Raw genomic sequence first — 22,129 nt, forward strand, 5'->3', positions numbered from 1 at the left:
GGGAAGGGGTGGATGGGACTGGTTTGCCACACGCTCTTTCCGCTGCCTGCGCTTGATTTCTGCATTCTCTCAGCATTGAGACTCGAGGTGCGCAGCGCCCTCTCGGATGCACTTCCTCCACTTAGGGCGGTCTTGGGCCAGGTACTCCCAGGTGTCAGTGGGGATGTCGCACTTTATCAGAGAGATATTGAGGGGGTCCATGTAGCGTTTCCGCTGCCCACATTTGGCTCGTTTGCCGTGAAGGAGTTCCGAGTAGAGCACTTGGTTTGGGAGTCTCATGTCTGGCATGCAAACTATGTGGGCTGCCCAGTGGAGCTGATCGAGTGTGGTCAGTGCTTCAATACTGGGGATGTTAGCCTGGACGAGGACGCTGATATTGGTGCGCCTGTCCTCCCAGGGGATTTGTAGGATCTTGCGGAGACATCGTTCGTGATATTTCTCCAGCAACTTGAGGTGTCTGCTGTCATGTATGTAACCTTCATGTAACTGTAACCTTCATAACAACACTGCATACTGTATACACCTAAGAAATGCACACCTTGACCACAGGGGGCGAACTTGTGGGAGACACTCCTCACCTGGTCATCCAGGTATATAAAGGGAGGTCCCACGCAGGGTCATCACTTCTTGGTCCTGTGAATAAAGGTTCAGGTCACAGAGTGACCTTGTCTGCAGAATGTGTCTCGTGTAAATTTATTGTAGTGTGTAAGGACATTACATTTGGCGACGAGAAACAGGAATCAAGACTCACGAGAATGGCCACCGGTAGCACAGAGGAACGGTACTGTGTTGGTGAGGACTGGGACGACTTCGTTGAGAGGTTCCAGCAGAGCTTTGTCACAAAGGACTGGCTGGGAGATGCAGCGGCTGACAAGCGAAGGGCGCATCTACTGACCAGCTATGGACCTAAGACGTATGCGCTGATGAAAGACCTGCTCGAACCTGAGAAGCCGGCGGACAAAACCTTTGAAGAGCTAAGCAAACTGATCGGTGAGCACCTCAAACCGGCGAGCAGTATACACATGGCCCGACACCGATTCTATACACACCGGCGTCGGGAAGGGCTGGGCATAGCGGACTTCGTTGCGGACCTTCGGTGCTTGGCCAGCCTCTGTGAGTTCACAGACGCATGCAGGGGGGAGATGCTAAGGGATTTCTTTATTGAGGGCATTGGTCATGCCGGGATTTTCAGAAAGCTAATTGAGACCAAGGACTTGACCTTCGAAGCGGCGGCATTGATGGCTCAGACCTTCATGGCGGGGGAGGAGGAAACCAAGATAATATACGTGCGCAACTCTGCTTCGAATGTGGCGATGGATCAGGGAGTTAACATTGTAAACGCGACTCAGAAACCCGCAGGCAGGCAAGGGCAATTCGACACCACCCAGGCAGCAACAGACTCTAGAGTGGGTCCTCAACAGAGACAATGGCAGGTTGAACGGACATTTGCGCCATCACGGTGGACAATGCATCCCAGGATGGGGCCATTGACACCCATTAACAGAGTGCTCAAGAGTAATCAAAGAGACAATCAGAGAGGAATGCCTGGTAACAGCCCTTTTGTTCACAACGATCTCAGCTCATGCTGGAGGTGCGGGGGCAGACATGCTGCAAAAACCTGTAGGTTTCAACAATTCATCTGTAGAAATTGTAACTTCAAGGTACATTTAGCCAGAATGTGCAGGAAGCCCACAGCGAGGCTAATTTACGAGGCAGACGAACCAGAAGAGGGGTCTGCAAAACAGGTTGATGCTTGGGACAAAGCAATGGACGCTGAAGTTCAGCGGGTTCAAGTGGCAAACATCCACGGCTCATATACAAAAATGCCACCTATGATGATGAAAGTCCTATTAAACGGCATCCCGGTACACATGGAGCTGGACACAGGGGCTAGCCAATCACTTATGAGTGTCCGACAATTCGAGAAACTATGGCCACTCAGAGCTAGCAGACCCAAACTAGAACACATTGACACGCAACTACGGACGTACACCAAAGACTCAGACCTGGAACACTGTGTTCGCAGGTGCACGACATGTGCCCAGCTGGGCAATGCCCCCAGGAGGCCCCACTCAGCCCGTGGCCCTGGCCCACTAGCCTTGGTCACGCATTCACGTAGACTACGCGGGCCCGTTCATGGGAAAAATGTTCCTCATTGTTGTTGATGCGTACTCGAAATGGATCGAGTGCATCATTTTGAGTTCGTGCACGATATCCACGACTGTGGAGAGTCTGCGTGCGGTCTTTGCGACCCACGGCTTGCCGGATATCCTGGTTAGCAACAACGGCCCGTGTTTCACTAGCTATGAATTCCGGGGGTTCATGCCGGGTAATGGCATCAAACATGTCAGGACGGCACCGTTAAAGCCGGCTTCTAATGGCCAGGCGGAACGTGCGGTCCAAATCATAAACAGGGTATGCTCCAGATTCAAGGACCCTCCCTTCAATGCCACCTATCGCGCCTCCTGCTGGTCTATAGGTCCCGACCGCATTCGCTCACAGGAGTCCCGCCCGCGGAACTACTCATGAAATGTACACTTAAAACTCGGCTGTCCCTCATTCATCCTGTCCTGTCAGACATTGTTGAGGGCAAGCGCCAATCCCAAAATGAGTGCCATGACCATAACTCAAAAGGGAGATGTAGAAATCGATGACCCTGTATTTGTTCTTAATCACGCTTTGGGGCCCAAGTGGCTTGAGGGTACTGTAATTGGCAAAGAGGGGAATAGGGTCATAGTGGTCAGACTTAATAATGGACAGAAATGCCGCAAGCATCTGGACCAAGTAAAAAAAAGGTTCAGCATGGACACTGAGGAACCTGAGGAAGATCATGAGATGCTGCCCACACTACCGCCAGTGAACGAGCAACAAGAACATTCAGCAGCATGCACAGTCCCTGCGACCAGCCCGGACAAGCCAGAATCACCACAGGTGACAGAGACGCATGCCAAGGCTCAACAACCAGAGCCCCAACTTCACGAGAAAGCGTTGACCGCCTGAAAGTCTTAATCTTTGACCCCATAAGTCGTTGGAGGGGGGAGGTGATGTCATGTATGTAACCTTCATGTAACTGTAACCTTCATAACAACACTGCATTAAGTATACACCTAAGAAATGCACACCTTGACCCCAGGGGGTGAACTTGTGGGAGACACTCCTCACCTGGTCATCCAGGTATATAAAGAGAGGTCCCACGCAGGATCATCACTTCTTGGTTCTGTGAATAAAGGTTCTGCAGAATGTGCCTCGTGTGAATTTATAGTAGTGTGTAAGGACATTACATCTGCTGTACATGGTCCATGTCTCTGAGCCATACAGGAGGGCAGGTATTACTACAGCCCTTTAGACTATGAGCTTGGTGACAGTTTTGAGGGCCTAGTCTTCAAAAACTCTTTTCCTCAGGCGGCCGAAGGCTGCACTGGTGCACTGGAAGCGGTGTTGGATCTCGTCTTCGATGCCTGCTCTTGTTGATAGGAGGCTCCCGAAATATGGGAAGTTGTCCACGGTGTCCAGGGCTGTGCCGTGGATCTTGATGACTGGGGGCAGTGCTGTGCGGTGAGGACAGGCTTATGGAGGACCTTTGTCTTACGGATGTTTAGCGTAAGGCCCATGCTTTCGTACACCTCAGTAAATACGTCAACTCTGTCCTGGAGTTCAGCCTCTGTATGTTCGCAGACGCAGGCATCGTCCGCATATTGTAGCTCGACGACAGAGGTTGGGGTGGTCTTGGATCTAGCCTGGAGACGGTGCAGGTTGAACAGGTTCCCACTGGTTCTGTAGTTTAGTTCCACTCCAGCGGGGAGCTTGTTGACTGTGAGGTGGAGCATAGCGGTGAGAAAGATTAAGAGGGTTGGGGCAAAGACACAGCCCTGTTTGGCCCTGGTCTGAACGTAGATTGGGTCTGTGATGGATCCGTTGGTAAGGATCACGGCCTGCATGTCGTCGTGGAGCAGGCATAGGATGGTGATGAACTTTTGGGGGCATCCGAAACGGAGGAGGACGCTCCATAGACCCTCGCGGTTGACAGTGTCAAAGGCCGTTGTAAGATTGAAGGCGGCCATGTATAAGGGCTGGCGCTGTTCCCTGCATTTTTCCTGTAGCTGTCGCGCTGCAAAAATCATGTTCATTGTGCCCCCTAGGGGATGAAATCTTCACTGTGACTCCGAGAGGAGCTCCTTGGCCACGGGAAGAAGACGGTTGAGGAGGACTCTAGCGACGGCTTTCCTTGTGGCTGATAGCAGGGAAATTCCTCTGTAGTTGCCGCAGTCGGACTTGTTCCCTTTTTTAAGCATGGTCACGATTACTGTATCTCTGAGATCCCTCGGCATGCTATCCTCCCTCCAGATGAGAGAGATGAGGTCGTGTATTCGCGCCAGCAGTGCCTCTCCGCCATACTTCAATGCCTCAGCAAGGATTCCGTCCGCACCCATAGCCTTGTTTTTAAGCTGTCTTATGGCTTTTTCTACCTCGTGCAGTGTTGGGGTCTCACTGAAGTATTGGCGGGTAGCATGCTGCGGGATGGAGTCGAGAACACTCGAGTCAAGGGCAGAGTCTCGATTGAGGAGATCTTCGAAGTGCTTCTTCCAGCAGGCCCTGACTGCTTCGGTGTCCTTGATGAGTGTTTCCCCGTTCTTGGCCAGCAGTGGGGTGGGGCCTTGGGTGTTTGGTACGTAGGTGGCCTTGACTGCGATGAAGAATCCTCGCACATCATGGTTGTCGGCCAGCTGCTGTATCTCCTGTGCTTTCTCCATCCACCACCTGTTCTTCAGGTCCTGGATTTTTTGTTGGACCTCAGCCTTGAGCCGTCTTTAATGCTGCTTTGCTGCTCCCACATTGGGTTGTTGTTTAAGGCTCAGAAATGCCTTGTGCTTGCGATCTATTAGTTCTTGGATCTCCTGATCATTCTCATCAAACCAATCCTGGTGTTTCCTGGTTGAGTAACCGAGCGTCTCTTTGCAGGCACTGGTTATGGTGACCTGGAAGGCAGACCAAACGCTGTGGGCATTCTGTGTCTCTGGGTCGTCAAGGCACGCCAGGTTAGCTGTGAGGCGTTGGCTGTATAGGGCTCTCTTAGCTGGGTCCTTAAGTGCTCTGGCATTGACTTTTTTGTGGTGCTGCTTCTGCTGCCCCCTTCGCTTTGGGGCTATGTTGATGTCGATGATGGATCGGATCAGGCAGTGGTCCATCCAGCAGTCGTCAGCTCCTGTCATGGTGCGGGTGATGCGCACATCATTGTGATCCCTGGCTCGGACGATGACATAGTCGAGCAGGTGCCAGTGCTTGGAGCGAGGGTGTTGCCACGATGCCTTGTATTTGTCCCTCTGGCGGAACAAGGTGTTGGTGATGACAAGTTCGTGCTCTAGACATTTTGTCAGGAGTAGGGTACCACTGAAGTTGGCTTTCCCTCTGCCAATCACGCCGCCCCCCCCCCCCCCCAGAGTTCTGTGTCCTTGCCAACCCTGGCATTGAAGTCACCGAGGAAGATCAGTTTGTCGCCCGTGGGGACGCAGAACGGGGATTTTTAGAGGTTGGTGTAAAAATCCTCTTTGGCCTCATCAGTTGCATCGAGTATTGGGGCGTACGCACTGACGACTGTGGCGCACTGGTTCTGGGATAAGGTGAGTCGAAGAGTCATGAGGCGTTCGTTAGCCCCACAGGGGGAGTCTTTGAGTTGGTCAACCAGCTCGTTTTTGATGGCGAAGCCGACTCTGTGAAGGCAGCGTTCTTCCTCTGGTTTCTCTTTCCAGAAGAAGGTTCAACCTCCACCTTGTTCCTTGAGCTGGCCTTCCCCTGCCCGCTGGGTCTTGCTTAGGGCGGTGATGTCAATTTCAAAGCATCTAAGTTCCCGGGCAACTATGGCTGTGCGGCGTTCCAGCCTGTCGCTGTTGGGGCTGTCCATGAGGGTCCTGACGTTCCAATCCCGAACTTCATGCTAACGGAGTGGAAGATGCCTGTCCGTGAGTTCTTTTAACGTGGGGTGGTTGTTGCACACCGGCTATCACACGGGCTTGAATGAGCGAGGTCTTGATACAGTGGCAAGGGGGTCCATAGTGGGTGGCTTATTACTAACCCGGGTCTCTGCTGTGATTTCCGCTTTGGATGAACGACTTGCACATGGGCTGTAGCTGCAATCTGCTGCACAGGGGGAGCAGGGGAACTGATTGCTTTTGAATTGCAAAGTGCTGATTCGATTTGGATGCCAAATTAGTTGCTTTGTCCAATGTCAATTTGTCATCCTCCATTAGCAAGCGTTCCCGAATGCAGGGGATCGTTGTTTTCTCAATAATTTGATCCCTGATCATTTCCTCTATGAGTGTTCCAAAGTTAAACATAGCAGCTAGTTCAGTTAATGAAATGATATACTGTTTGATTGGTTCACCATTCCCTTGTCCTCTTTGACGAAATTTGTATCTCTCCATCATGATACTTTTCTTTGGCCCAAAATATTTCTCTAGGGCGCTTACCACTTTGTCGTAGGACTCCATATATTTGATTTGGCCAAAGGTGCATTGGCCTTCGGTGCCGAGGCAGTGAATAAGCATTGCACGGCGGCAAGCTGATGTTATGTTGTCGCTGTCTAAGCCGCTCACCATGATGTATGTAGAAAAGCTTTTTATTCATCGTGGCCACGGGATTGGAGGATCCCCGGATATGGAGAGAAAAGGTGGGGGTGGGGGTGGGGGTGGGGGGCGGGGGTGGTAGGGATGTTAATTTAATTCATCCTCATCGAAAAAATTATGTTGCGTACGTAAATAAACAGACTAACTGGAACTGGAGTAATGTAACTTAACTGTGTCCTTTATAGCAACTCCCAAAATGGTGTCCCCAAACCAGCATGAACCAGCATGTTTACAGCAGTGTGTGAATAGCTCCCGCAGGGTCCTAATGCCTGTCGTGTAGCAAACAAATAGAGTATGAACACAACACAGAGCAGGCTCGAGGGCTTAAATGGCCTACTCCTGCTCCTATTTCTTATGTTTTTATGTTCTTATGTTCTCAATATCATCCACCATGTCAGGAGTCCAAAACTGGACATGATATTCTAAATGTGGCATAACCAAGGTCTTGTACAAGGACAAAATAGTATGACTTGTCTTATTGTTAATGGTGTGACAAATGCACCCCAACACCCTATTCCCTCACGGTATCGCTTCTTGGCATTGCTCATGAACCTTTAGAGATCTTTGCACTGGAACAGCCAGGTCTCGTTCTTTCTCTACCTGCTTTAATGTTTTTCCTTGAAGTGGATATGTAATTTCAGCATTAACCCTGCCCACCTGCACAACACTGCACTTTTCCAAGTTAAACATAATTTGCCAACAACAAGCCCAGTCCCCCATTGAATCAAGATCTGTCCGAAGTAGTTGAGAATCATCTACAGACCTGACACAGATCTTAGTATCTTCGCCAAACTTGCAGATTGTGTCCCCCAATCCCTACACCTAGATCATTAATAAAAATAGTAAAGAACAACGGTCCCAACACCGATCCCTGCGGGATAGCGCTGGGGACCGGTCTCCAAACTGATCCAAATCCATCTTTAACTACTATATATGACATTCATTCACAAATTTCTCAGAATAATGAAAACTTGTGAAACTCAATTCCCAATGCATCAGTAAATATCCCTGAATAAATTTGCTGAAAAATTGAATTTCTCTTCCTCAGTCACTGTAAATCAGTGGCCCGATGGCCTAAACGCCTCTATTGTTGGTAAACTGCGGGACCACTGACTCACTGTAAGCAACAGCATTGGAGATCTACTAGTTAAATATATAAAATTAAACAATTGAAATTAAAGTACCATTCAAAGGACCTCACTTCAGGGGCAAATCAGTCAGGAAAGCAGCTCACACAGCACTGGACCGGAGAGGGAAAGTTCAGATTTGCTTCCCAGGCCACCCAGTGGCCAAATTATGCAAATCGTAGTAATTTACACCAGCAAATCCCATTATAAATGTGAACATCGGAATTTAGAATGGGGAAAAGTTGACACAAAAAGTGTGATGAAAACAGGAAGTCAATTTCTGCAGGCAGGAAATGCACAGGGGCAAGGTTTTTAATAATATAGGTGGACGCAGTACCAATAAATTAATTTATAGAAGTATCTGCTACAAAACCCTCTATCCACCAAATACATTACTATCAAGGAAATGTACAATTGTGATCAGATTAGTTTTTGAAGTGTTTATCTCACTGTTTATCAGCTCAGTGCGAACACAAGTACAAAATCCTGATCCTAACAATGAGGCTGTAGTTATACTGAGGTTGATTTTAATCCTACCCGCCCAGTGGAAACCAGGTGGGCGGGCTGTTAAAAATTCACTCGTGACTTGCCCCTTTCTTGACACTTCCAATTTTAACCTGCAGGGTTCTACAGGTGAATGAGGAGCCCGCCTAAATCAATTGGGGTTGTCGTGAATTGATGCAAATGGGGCATGTCTAATACATTAATAGGACTCCAATTGATTTTAACTGGGGTCTGAGCATGGAAACCACTGTGGCTTTCCTCCCAGGATAAAGCAGGTTAGCATCTGGTCCCAGACAGAAGAAGCCCTCCAAGGTAAGTGACAGAGATTCTGTTGTGGGGCCAGGAGGAGTAGGAGTCATCCTCCAGTCCCACCAAGGAACGTAGTGGCCTGCCCTGCCCTGGATTCCTGTGATCCCTCCTATGAGACCCTCCTGAAACCCCCTTCCCCGTGACTCACCAGCTGGCTGGAGAGCGTTCTTTTGGTGCTGGCCACTGGCCTCCACCGCTTGAGCTTCCTCTCCTTCCCGCCAGCCAACTCCCACTTTTGGCCCTCTCTGGGCAGGCAGCTGACATGTAACAAGTTAGCTGAGGCCCAGAAATTAAAATGTAGGCCTGGGGCCTCAAACTTCAGCCAGTGAGTGCGCAAAAAACTCACTGCGCTCCCAATCCTGAACTGCTCACCCACCCACCCAGCCCCCAAAACCCACTGGGGGTTAAAATTGGCCCTGATATAGCTACCAATCACAAATTGGTGTCTAATATGCAATGCACAGCTGGCAGACTGGAGTTATATTGTTAACTGCGCTTCAGTTCAGATTGTACTTACATCAACCATTACAGAGCCCTGCGCTTGCATGCTTGGCTCGCATCGCAGAGCTCTGCTAATTCTTAGGTGAGTTAGTGGAAGTTTCTGCTTTCTCCTAATGTTAAAAACATTGAAAAATGAGTTTAGAAAGTACCCAGGAAATCTAATGGGCCCTAATACACTGGGCAGTCAGACCAGGACCTGACTGCAGAGTTATACTGGCACTTGCGTCATTGAGCATTTCAATCTGTATCAAATGTCAGTAAGTCTGCATCCTGAATCGGATTGTAGGTCAGCTACAATTTTAATTTACATAGACTCTATAAAGAGTCAAAAAACAAAACTGCTGAAAAGGTAATGAACAGAATTATCTGCTGTGTCTTTCTGTGTGTTTGTAATGATCAATTCTAACGTTGTGGCTATGTTTCCTGTAGTCTCCATTTAGAGAGGAGAGAACAATTCCGGTTATACATGGTAAGTTGTGAGCTTGCTTACAGTAGGAGGATTTCTGAGTTCTCACTATCTCCTGGAGGTTTACTTGATTGTCCTCAGGGATCAGAGAGGAATTCCCAGAGTCTTCCCCAGTTGGCCTGGTATTTTTGACCTCTCCCAGGAGGATGCAGACTGGGGGAGGGGGGGGGATCATTGATACATGTGGCTGCACCGTATGTACATGGGGTGGGATTGATGGGCTAGATGGGATTTTCCATCCTTTTATATTTAAATTCATCTGCTTGGACTCGTGTGGAAAGGCACAATGGTGGGCTCACTGAGCTCTTTGCAGATGAAGTATTTCTGATTTAATTATATAATTAAAACACAAAGTAATGTTTTGACTATTAGTGTTACAACATCTACTCTACAGCATTAGGTTTACACTGTCAATTCTTGAAGGTAGGAATCAATATTTTATCTCTGTACCCTTTGAACAGTCATTATTTGTGTGTCCAGCTGTCTCCCTGTGATAATCTAGTGTCTTCATCCATTCACACACAGAAATTGAGGAAATCCTTTGCAGCATTATGGCAATTCATTCCACTAATCCCATCCTAAACTATTCAATGAACATGAGGGTACATGTCTCTGTCACCAGACCCACAGTATTCAGGGCAGCCAATGTAGCTCAGTAACTTTATCTATCTCCTAAGGACTAAGTGTCCCAGTGGAATTCCAAAGCATCCATTCATCTCTGGAAACAATGCGATGAAATTGGTGGCTGTAAGAGCAAAATTTGTTTGTTTTATTTTCAACCCAGTTACCAGTGACTGAAGCTCTACACCAGGTGTGTTTATGAGAGAGAGCAGGAAAGCATTGGCAGAGATTGTACCTAATACCATTGTTACAACTGACTAGAGTGGGGGGCGGGGGGTGCATCTGTCTGTGGCTGCAATATACCTGAAGTGGGAGTGCCTAATGTTGACACTGGAGCCTAGGTTTTCTGATTGACATTATTTTCATGATAGCATGAATCGATTTAAAATAAATAAATTAACACCAACATTAAATGATTGGCAGAATTACTGGGCAAACACTAATTGCCTAAAAAAAATGTTAACGCTATTTCTATAGACTCCACAAAAGAAATGGTGAGAATTGGGAGACTTTCAGAAATTCTTTTACTGACTTGTTGAAAGATATTAAGGTATCAAGGACACCTGCCCTTTTACCTCCTCCCTTCCCACTGTCCAGGGCTCCACACACTCCTTCCAGGTGAAACACCGATTTACTTGTATATCTTTCAATTTAGTATACTGTATTCGCTGCTCACGATTTGGTCTCCTCTACATTGGGGAGACCAAACACAGATTGGGTGACCACTTTGCAGAATACCTTCATTCAGACCATAAACATGACCCCGAGCCTCCAGTTGCTTGTCACTTTAATTCTTCATTCCCACTCTGATCTCTCTGTCCTCGGCCTCCTACACTGTTCCAATGAAGCGCAACACAAGCTCGAGGAACAGCACCTCATCTTTCGTTTAGGCACTTTACAAGCTTCTGGACTCAATATCGTTCAACAATTTCAGACCATACCTCTGCCCATATTTCTTTTCCCTCACCTTTTTTTTTACAACCCACCCCCCTGCTTTTTTTCTCTTTCCTATGGCAGCTGGTGATTATTCCGCCACTCACACCCCATCTCGACTCAACTTTTGTTTCTTAACTCATGCCATTACCATTTAATTTATGCTCATTATCGCTTTTGTCTCTTAAATTTCTTCTGCCTTCCACCCTATCACAGACCTTCCCTTTTGTTCTTTCCTCCCCTCCATCCTTTCACTGCCCCTGCTCTTGCTTAAGAATCTGTTACATCTCGAACTTTTCCAGTTCTGAATAAGGGTCATAGACCTGAAACATTAACTCTGTTTCTCGCCACAGATGCTGACTGATCTGCTGATATTTCCAGCATTTTTTGTTTTTATTTCAGATTCCAACATTCGCAGTATTTTGCTCATGTAAGATGTTTCCTTACCTGCCACAAGGTGGCGCCCTCAGCTTGGACAATTCTCACAATGGCGACAATGGGGATCCACATCATACAGAAGGTCATCATACACCAGCCAAGGGCTGTTGCCCAGACAGGATACTCAACAGGTCCATATGTTGGTGGGGCAAATGTTGCTAAGGACCAGATTAAGATTACCTGGATGAAATGAATGCACAAAACAAGTTCAGAAACAGAATGAGATAGACTATCTGCAGCTTGATTATTTTCAGTTTGAATCAGTAAAAGATGTAACGTCTCCTTACTGCCAGCAAGCACGGGGAAATAAAACACCAACATGCTCTCCACCACAGCCAGAAGAGCCAATTCCTTTCCCCAATCATCATCTCAATGTCCTTGATGAATCGATTTACCCCTGTGAACAACAAGAAAGCAGAGATACACAATCACTTGGTTTGTCCTGGCTTTAGGGCAGCTTGTTTGTTGTAGAAGTTCATCTCGTACTGGGTGTCACGAATGAACAGGTTAAATCAGAGAAGGGATCACTCAGCATTTCAAACAGGATTAAGTAATTTCTCCCTAACCTGATTCCCCATGAAGGTAAAATGTTTGAATCAAAAAATGTTTGTATAAAATCCCAAAGAACAGGTGCTCCCTCTGGGAAAGGCTCATGGATCAGATCTGTGCTGAGATGGGCAGGCCCCCTTTTATCAGAATGGGGAGGGTGGACTATCAAAGTCAGCCCTCTGTCCTGAGCTAAAACATAGTAAATTGATTTCATGAGGTTAGAAGAAACATCATGAACAAGCTGAAGCAGGACTTGTCCTGTTGTTCCATGTGCCTGGATAATTGGGAGAAACTGGTAACTGACTGGTCAAGTGACAAACAGCTGTTCCACACGGGGTGAGGATGTTTGAACAACATCCCATCAGCAATTAACAGGAAAATGGCTGCAGCAAAATTCACCCCAACAACAACCAGCTGTAACCCAGAAAGAACAAGGGGACCACGGGGGAAGGATACAGAATGCACTGCCTATCTCATATTGGCCTTTGGAACCAAATGGGGAAAGATTGTTGACAATTAAGGAGAGCACTTGAATTCCCATCATCTTCAGATACAAAGGACTATCTACATCACATTACCCTATTCATTTCTTTTGCTTCTTCTGAAAAGAGATGGTTGATTTTTTTTTTGTTTGCAGCTGGGCATAATTCTGCCATTAGTGATTGACCACTCGAGAAAGAGACTACCTGATTTTCATTTCTGTTGAAACCGACGTTAATGGTAATCATCCGGTTGCAATAATGGAACGTTGTTCAGCGGATGACAGTTTTATGCCCAGCAGTAAATTGAAAACTTTCCCCATAAAAACCTGCTTGATTTAATTATTTCATTTTGTTTCAGTGCTTTTCCTGTTGCACTTACCATAGATCCAGCTGAGACCGATGAGTTCCAGCAGAGCTGCTACAATGAGGCCCCATCCAATGCAAAAATGATCAATTAAATTTATCCAGTAAATCCCAGCCTAAAATTAAATAGAAAATTTAAAAATGTACTGCATGAGAAAAACATGATACTCTAATATTCAAAATAATGGGGGACAGAGCCTGAACCATGCAAATGTCCCAGGGCAGGAGAATCCAGAGCTCCTGGTCCCTGTTCCTCAGGTGTGCTGCACCTGTCAAATTCCCAGAGGATGCCCATTCAGGAAAATCTACCCTATTCTCCCAGATCCAAAATCGTTTCCATATCTCATTACAATATGAATCAAGAACACATATTTTGATATGAATTATACAAATGAACACAGACCCCATTGTGCAACTTCTACACTTGATATGAGCTGCGCCCAAACCTCTTCTATGGGTATTCCTATTGTTGCATTTGCATGTGCCTGAAGCAGCAGACTTACTTAAATGAGATGGTAACGGATACCACATTATGTGGCTCAGCCCATAACACCTGGCAGATTCTATAGGCAGTGCAGGAGTTACAAGGGGCAACAATAATGCAGATGGTGACTATGAAAATGGTATCGAATTATATGATCTGTTGTGTGAAAGCTGCGTTTATGTTCACAGTTTGTAACTGCACCTACAATTAGGGTCACAATGGCTTTAACCTTCGATAGCTCAAGCTTCTTCTAAGGGACCACTGCAGATCTCAACAACATCAGTAAGTCTGTTATAAAAACAAAATCTATGTGCTTTACCACACCCTGGGAGGCCATTTCCATGGCTGTAATGGTACTGATGTTGGTTTCTTGCTTACCGATTGACATGTTGTACACTGACTAATGATGTGCTCTATATCTTTATCTAGACCTGGCCACCATAAGTAACTGCATGCAACACTCTTGGTCAAGCACATTTCCAGGTGCTGGTCATGTAGATCTCCTAATAATTTGGACCTGAATTTATTTGATATAAGCACTCTTGCTCACCACATGATACAATCTTTATCCACTGATAATTCATTCCCACGAACGAAGTATGGATGAATATCTTTGTCTGTTACCTGGTTTGGCCAGCCACTTGCGATGTAATCATACATCTTTGACGTAACTGATTTACGTTTGGTTGCTCTACCAATCTCTTTAGCAGTGACTGGCAGTTCATCAATGTGTGAAAAATAGAACACTTCTTCCCTATCGGGTGTAACTTGTGATGGGGATGGCAATCTAGACATAGCATCCGCATTGCTGTGACCAGCTGTTCATCTGTACTCAATGTCATATGTATATGCTGACAAAATTAAAGCCCATCTCTGCATTTGGGCTGCAGCTAATGTTGAAACTGGGATCTTTGGATGGAGGATTGCCATCAGGGGCTTATGGTCCATAATGATGGTAAACATACAACCATATAAGTATTTGTGGAACTTCTTGACCCCAAAAGTGAATGCCAAAACTTCCTTTTTGATTTGCGCATAATTACGCTCACTGGCTCTGAGAGTGCGTGAAGCAAAAGCAATTGGTCTCTCCTCTCCACTATGTAATACAGGAGAGATCAACACCCTAACTCCATATGGAGAGGCGTCACATGCTAGCTTAATCTCCTTAGATACCTCAGTGAACTAACATGGTACTCTCTACTAACTGGCTTTTACACTCCTTGAATGCTGCATCGTATTCTTCTGACCACTTACAATGGACCTGTTTTTTCAACAGCTCATTCAGTGGATGTAACACTGTAGCCAAATTTGGTAGGAACTTCCCATAACAGTTCAAAAGACCCAAAAATGAACGAAGTTCTATGAAATTCTTGGGAATGGGTGCATTTCTAATTGCATCCAGCTTTCCCTTGATTGGATGTAAACCATCTTTGCCTACTCTGAGCCCTAAGTACTCCACTGAACTTTTAAATAACTCACATTTGCGAACAGTCACTCATACTCTGTGCTTCTCCAGCCATTTGAGCACTTCATTCAATATGTTATTATGGATGTGCCTGTTTGGTGTATGGTCATCTAAATAACATACTACCTCTTCAATGCCTTGCAAAATCTGGTTGATCACCCCTTGAAATATAGCGGGGACGGAAGACACTCCAAATGGTAGCCTATTAAATTGATATAGGCCTAGATGAGTATTCATAGTCAAGCATGACTTGGACCCCTCATCTAGCTCAAGTTGAAAGTAGGCATTTGTGAGATCTAACTTTGAGAAGATCTAACCACCTGTCAGCATTGTAAACAAACCTTCTACATTTGGCAATGTATTGAGGAGATTACCCTCTAGAACCTGGTTTACAGTTACTTTATAATCACCACACAACCTTACCTTACCATCTGACTTAGGTACAACAACAATAGGTGTAGGACAATTACCTTAGAAATAATGCTCTCAGTCTCTAGTCTTTTGAGTTCTTGCTAAACTCTCTCTTTGCATACGGTATGGGACGTGGCTTGCAGTAAACTGGTCTAGCATCATTCTGTACCCTAAGACTCGCCTTGCAGTCTTGGATCGGACTGCCTGTTTCACAAAACATCTTCAGATACTTTTTGATGACATCATCCTTCGATGCAAATCTCGTTTGAACATGACAAATCTCACTCCAATCCAGCTTCAGTGATCCAACCAATTTCTTCCTAGTAAGGCAGGTTGGTCTCCTGCCACTACTGAGAGAGGCAAGCTCTGAAACTAATCCTTATATTTCACCAGTACGGTGATACGACCTACCACAGGAATGTTCTCTCCTGAGTAGCCTTGCAGCTTTACCTTGGATTTCTCCAATGGGAAATCATGCAATTTGTCAAAATATAGCGATTCCAGTACTATACTCATGGATGCACCAGTGTCGCTTTCCATGTGTATCTTAGTTCCTGCAACATCTACTTGGATGATGATACTTTTTGAATCGCTGTTAGATACCTTTGTGTTCCTGATGATGTGTATCTCTTTGTCCTGTTGCTTTTCTTCCATGCTATGTAGTTTCTGGGGATTTCTACTTATAGCCTTGAAAGTTGGTTTACTCTTCAGTCAGCATGCCTTTGCAAGATGCCCAGTTTTCCTGCAGAAGAAACACTCTGCCTTCACTAATGGACAACTTTGAGCAATGTGTTGTCCCAGGTACTGATAGCATAACTTCAATGCTCTGTTACAATTACCAGTTGCTGAGGCCTTGGGGCCCAACTGCCTTTTACTTTTAACTTGAAGGCGATTCACCTCAGTTGTCTGACGACTGGAAATGGTATGAAATTCTCAGGAATATTGGTCAGTCAGGTCCATCGACAAAGCTGTCTAACAAGCTAAATCAAAAGCCAACTTAGGGGTTGTCAACAACTTTCGCCTGATCGCATCATTTTTCATCCCACACACAATGCTTGGTCTTTAAAGTTTCCGAACTGACAGTGAATATCTTCTTTAATGCTACAATGTACTCATTGATACTTCCGTCAATGAATTGATCTCGTGTTCTGAAATGATAACTTTCAGCAATTTCCAGGGGCTCAGGACTGTAGTGCTGTTCTAACTTGCTTAGAATCTCTGTAAGTGATGTGTTCTTTGGCTTAGCAGGAACAAGCACATTTTTCAGGGTTTCATACACCTCGGCCCCTGCTTCAGTAAAGAAAATAGCCCGTTTTCTTTCCAACACCACCCAATTACAGTTTTCATCAGCGGGGACTTCGATGATACTACTGGTGGTGAAAAACATTTCTAGCTGCTCCACATAGCTTTCGAAAGTTTCACGGTCATGATGGAATTCACGCAAGTATCCTATTATTCCCATAGGCGCAGCCATCTGGACTCTTCAGTTCAGCCAAGTGTGCTTGTAGTTTACCTTGGATTCTTAGCTGTTCTGCAAACAAAGAACCTCTTAGTCTCTCTGTTGTTTGGCTGGAATCATCCACCAACAAAAATTTCAGCTAGGGTATCCAGAAATCCTATCTTTCATCGCCAATGTGATATATTCTTTACAACATCACAACACACTCAGACTTTACAAGATGGCTCAATTCCTTTTATTCTTCTTGTAAACAGCAATGGCTGCATTACTACAGTAGTCCACTGGGTGGAGCATTAGTCCACTAGGTGGAACTGTATTACATTCGCATTAGTAACGACTCACTTACTGCAGATACATGTAGCTACAGACCCAGTGACAACTTCTTGTTTTGGTCATTGCAGGCCAAACTCACCCTCAACAGGTGAGAGCAGCAGCAGACGGGAGGAGGGGAGTCTGACCTCCAGGACCTCACCGAGGTGGAGGAGGGAGTGTCCACTCTCATGGGTGCACCAGTTGTGGTGGTAGCGGCCAACGAGGCACAGCCCTCACTCGACAGTGCCAGTTTGTGAATGAGATGGGCGTTTTCTGTGAGACCCCTTACCCTTGAGCCCACATGCCGTACATGGTTCAAAAATAATGATGCCCCTTCCTTCTTGCCTTCCTGCCCCCTCCCCAACTGCTACTTCTGTTGCTTTGTGCTTACAGATGATGGGCCAGTTGAGCGGCAGCCTGCCCGTTAGCCGTCTTCTTCACATGATGGGGAAGATGAGTTGGAAACCAAGACCAGTGTGGCGACAGAGTGGGACCTGTCCTCAGTGCCAGCGAGTGGGGAGACCAGCTCGGTGGAGGAGCCCACTTTCCTGGGGTTCCCAGATCCAAACACTCCTGCCCCAGTGGCCTGCCACAACGCCCAGCGCGAAGGAAAGCTCGGGGGTCAGCTCTCTGGAGGGTAAGTCGGCACAGGTGTCCTGCTCAGAGATAGGCAGATGAGGACCTGAATTTGGAGGCTATGTTCATGCAGATGCACCGCGAGTTTTGAGGGCATTGGGGAGGGTGCCGCACAGCGTGGATGAACTTGCTGTGAGTGTGGTGGAGGCCACCTCAAGCATTGCCCATGCCTCTCAGCAGTCCACTGAGCCCATCCTTGCCCGGCTAAACTGGGATAGTGGGCTCAATGAGTGACAGTGGAGTCCTAGAGGTGATGGCGTATGCCATTGTTGACGTGGCAGCAGCCATGACATCACAGGTCGAAGCCACACGTGTGGTCGCACACCAGCTGCACATTTAGAGAGTGATATTGCTTTCTATTTCTGACGACCTCGGAGTTCTCGAATGGTACTCATAAGGCCACATGTATGCAGTCAATTGCTCCTTCAACCCTCGGGAAGCCCGCTATCCTGGCAAACCCACATGTATGCTCATTCTGTTTCTCCCTGGTCATCAGACAGATAATGAAGCCCATTCTGTTAATGTAGAGGGCCTGTGTGATGTCGCAGATGCAGCGATGTGCTGCGAATTGTGAGACACTGCATATATCCCCTGATGCAGTCTGGAAGGAGCCGGAGGCATAGAAGGTGAATGCCACCGTGACCTTCACTGGGACGGGCAGCGCAGTCCTGGTGCCGATGTGAGGCTGCAGTTCCGGCAGCAGGAAATGGCATTTCTCTTTAACTACCTCCTTTCAGAAGCGCAGCCTTCTGATACACTGCTCCTCGAACATGTCCAGGTATGAGTGTTGCTGCCGGTAAAGCCATGGGGGGGTAAGGCCTCCTGCCCCAATGTCTAGGGGCTCTCCTCCTTCGGCCATCGACATGGCCAACAGCCCTTCTCTGTTGATGCTGCCTTACTAGAGAATGTAGAATGCGACGCTGGCGAACTAGTGACGTCCCCATTAACGTTTTCGACTTCACTTGTTATCAAGCTGCACTGTTTGGTTTGTCTGTCGCTGCAAACTCTGAGGCTCACGCACCATGCTCTGTGTAAACGTTGCACCGACTGTGATGTCCGAGGGAAGCGTTTCCTCGTCTCTTTAAGTAGCCACCAATTAACCACTATGGAAGGTGGCACCGACTGTGTTTTCACACGTGATCAGTGGCGGTCGATAAACGAGGCAGCCACACCACATTTAGCGAGCAGGGCGCAAGCATGGGCGTTGCACAGTACTGATCATCAGCAGCCAGGCGCTAGCGTTTTTAGCTGCCGGTAAACCTCAACTAAGTTTTCTGGCGGAGTGCTGCAAGTTGCGTGCTCGGTTGCTAAGCTATTACGCTCAAACTAACGCCCCTCCGGGCCGCTATCTGAGGTGCTCGACAACCAAATTTTCACCCCTTTGTGTCTGTCTTCATGTAAGAAGACACAAAAAACCTCCTGGAAATAGTGCAGAACCAAGTGTCAAGCGAGAATGAGGAACTGGAAGAAATTAGTTTTAGTAAAAAAAATAGTACTGGAGAAATTAATGGGACCGAAAGTCGATAAATCCCCTGGACTTGATGGGTACATCCTAGGGTTTTGAAAGAGGTGGCTATAGAGATAGTGGATGCATTGGTTGTCATCTTCCAAAATAGCCCCAGTTATTCGCAATCTATATCAATGAATTGGATGATAGGACCAAATGTAATATATCTAAGTTTGCTGATGATACAAAGCTAGGTGGGAATGTAAGTTGTCAAGTTGCAAGAGGCTTCAAGGGGATATAGACAGGATAAGCGAGTGGGCAAGAATATGGCAAATGGAATATAATGTGGAGAAATATGAAGTTATCCACTTTGGTTGGAAAAATAGAAAAGCAGAATATTTTTTAAATGGTGAAAGATTGGGAAATGTTGGTGTTCAGAGAGACCTGGGTGTCCTTGTACACGAATCACTGAAAGTTAACATGCAGGTACAGCAAGCAATTAAGAAAACAAATGGTATGTTGGCCTTTATTACAAGAGGATTTAAGTATAAGAGTAACAACGTCTTACTGCAATTATATAGGGCCCTGGTGAGACCACACCCGGAGTATTATGTACAGTTTTGGTCTCCTTAACTAAGGAAGGATATAATTGCAATAGAGGGAGCGAAACGAAGGTTCACCAGGCTGATTCCTGGGATGGGGGGGGATTGTCATATGAGGAGAGATTGAGTAGACTAGGCCTATATTCTCTAGGGTTTAGAAGAATGAGAGTTGATCTCAATGAAACATACAAAATTCTTACAGGGCTTGACAGGGTAGATGCAGGGAGGATGTTTTCCCCTGGCTGGTGAGTCTAGAACCAGGGGTCACAATTTCAGAATAAGGGGTTGGCCATTTAGGACTGAGATAAGGAAAACCTCTTCACTCAGAGGGTGGTGAATCTTTGGAATTCTCTACCCCAGAGGACTGTCGAGGCTCAGTCATTGAGTATATTCAAGACAGAGATCGAGAGATTTTTGGATATTAAGGGAATCAAGGGATATGGGGATAGTGTAGGAAAGTGGAGTTGAGATAGAAGATCAGCCATGATCTTATTGAATGGCATAGCAGGCTCGAGGGGCCGAATGGCCGACTCCTGTTCTTAATTCTTATACCTGCCTGGTCCTCCTTTTCTGTCTGGCAGTCACCCACTCCACCTCCTGAAACCTGCTATCCACATAGCTCTCAGCATCCGGGATGCGCTGCAATGACACCAGGTGCTACTCAAGCTCTGAGACCTGGAACTTGAGCTCCTCCAGCTTATGACACGTCCTGCATATGTGGTTGTCCAGGACTCGAGAAATGTCCTGGAGTTCCCACATGGCACAGGATGTGCATTCTTATGCAGGGTGCATGCATGGTGCTGTTACTCTGAGCAATTGAGACATCTTGCTGTCTTTGTGGATAACAAGTAAGTCAAGGGCTTGTTTGAGGGGATTAGGGAGATTTGTGCTGCTATGGTTGATGACAATTCTGAGCTATCCCAGGATACCAGGGGTTTGCTATTATAATGAGGTCCATTCTACAGCCAGAGGTAAATAGAACATAATGTAAGGATCCAGCTAAAGTATCTCACATCACTGTAGAGTGTTGCTGTGTACCTCATCTGACAACAGACAGTGATTTACTACAAGAGGCTCATCAGGTAGACACTGTAGAGGAGGTCCTGAGAGAGGAAGCCTATGACTCTAAACCACTGAAGAACTAGAACAACAAGCTCCCTTGACAGCTGCTAAAACATTCATCTAGCCCTGATATGGGACATATTTTCCAGGGGTGTAAATACTCTTTTTCTACAACTGACCAACAATCCTCCACCCACTGACCAAACAAATACTCCATCCCACCTGCATTAAAAAACTAGCTAAACAGCCCCCAAAGTGCTCTCCTCCTATCCCCATGGCATCATTCTTCTGGGTACAACAAGCTCACCCTGCTCCGCCACAGACAAAATGCTCAGTTAACAGTTGACAGTGCCTTATTTATACCAAATTGTGTGTTTGTGACCACGCTGCTTCCCCTTTCTACTTCCTTCAAAGTGGTGCTTGTGGTGTAGCTCAGCCAGTTAGTGGCTCCTTCTGGAGATGTTGTGGAACTTCTTTCTCTACTGTAGCCAGGTGCTGTGTACAGTGCTGCTTGAGTTTATACACTCAGCAACCTCCTGTCACACACTCTGGCTCCCTACCTTTGCTGCCAACTCTCCCTGAGCAGTAACTAGCACAGCTCAGTCTGTAGCAATATGTCAGGATTCCCATCATTGAAGCTGGATGCCCTGCTTCACTCCATAGGAGGGACTGGTGTCATCCCAGCTTTGTAGAGCAGCAGGAAGGCTGTCACAGATGAAGGCATGTAAAATGCAAGCAAAAAAATGCACAGCAAATAGTTCACGCTGGAATTTAACAATTCCAATTAAACAGATAAAGTATGTCTTACCTGCTTCCAAGTACAAATGTCCCAAATGTCTCTGAATGATTCCTGCAACCAATTTTATCATGGGGCTTCTGAGATACCTTTAACTGAACTTCTGCATTTAAAGCCCCACAGGGTACCGGATTTCCTGGTTTGAATGGGCAGATGAGCCTTAGATTCATTCTTATCCAAAGGATGGCATGTCTGACAATGCAGCACTCCCACAGTACTGCACTGAAATGTCAGTCTAGATTATGTGCTTGAATCCTGGGTTGGGGTTTACAAGCCACAGCCTTTTGATTAGAGGCGAGAGTGTTACCAACTGAGCCATGCTGGTACTGAGACATACCTACACTGAAAGAGATTTCCAACAATATCCTGCTGATTTAAAATGAACACATTGTGAATCTGATTCACAGGGTGATAAAAAAGCTGAGTTTCATCTCTTTAACCAGACCCTGTATTTATTAATAGCAGATGGGGAAGGGTCAGTCAGTCCCACACCGTCACTGCACAATATTAAATAAATGGAAAAACAACATGACCAACACACA

At 46.4% G+C, this 22,129-nt stretch overlaps 1 protein-coding gene across 2 annotated transcripts in view; it reads right to left on the minus strand.

Moving 5' to 3' along the window:
* Window positions 1–22,129, minus strand: part of LOC139265195 (sodium- and chloride-dependent neutral and basic amino acid transporter B(0+)-like) — a 78,360-nt gene that overhangs the window by 12,795 nt on the left and 43,436 nt on the right. For both annotated transcript variants that reach the window (XM_070882121.1, XM_070882120.1), the window contains exons 11-13: window positions 12,930–13,029; window positions 11,807–11,916; window positions 11,529–11,699 (exon numbers count right to left, since the gene is read on the minus strand). In XM_070882121.1, the coding sequence (XP_070738222.1) occupies window positions 11,529–11,699; window positions 11,807–11,916; window positions 12,930–13,029 (381 nt within the window). The remainder of the gene's footprint in view (window positions 1–11,528; window positions 11,700–11,806; window positions 11,917–12,929; window positions 13,030–22,129) is intronic.

The sequence above is a fragment of the Pristiophorus japonicus genome, chromosome 6, assembly GCF_044704955.1.
Source record: "Pristiophorus japonicus isolate sPriJap1 chromosome 6, sPriJap1.hap1, whole genome shotgun sequence".
Taxonomy (NCBI): Eukaryota; Metazoa; Chordata; class Chondrichthyes; family Pristiophoridae; genus Pristiophorus; species Pristiophorus japonicus.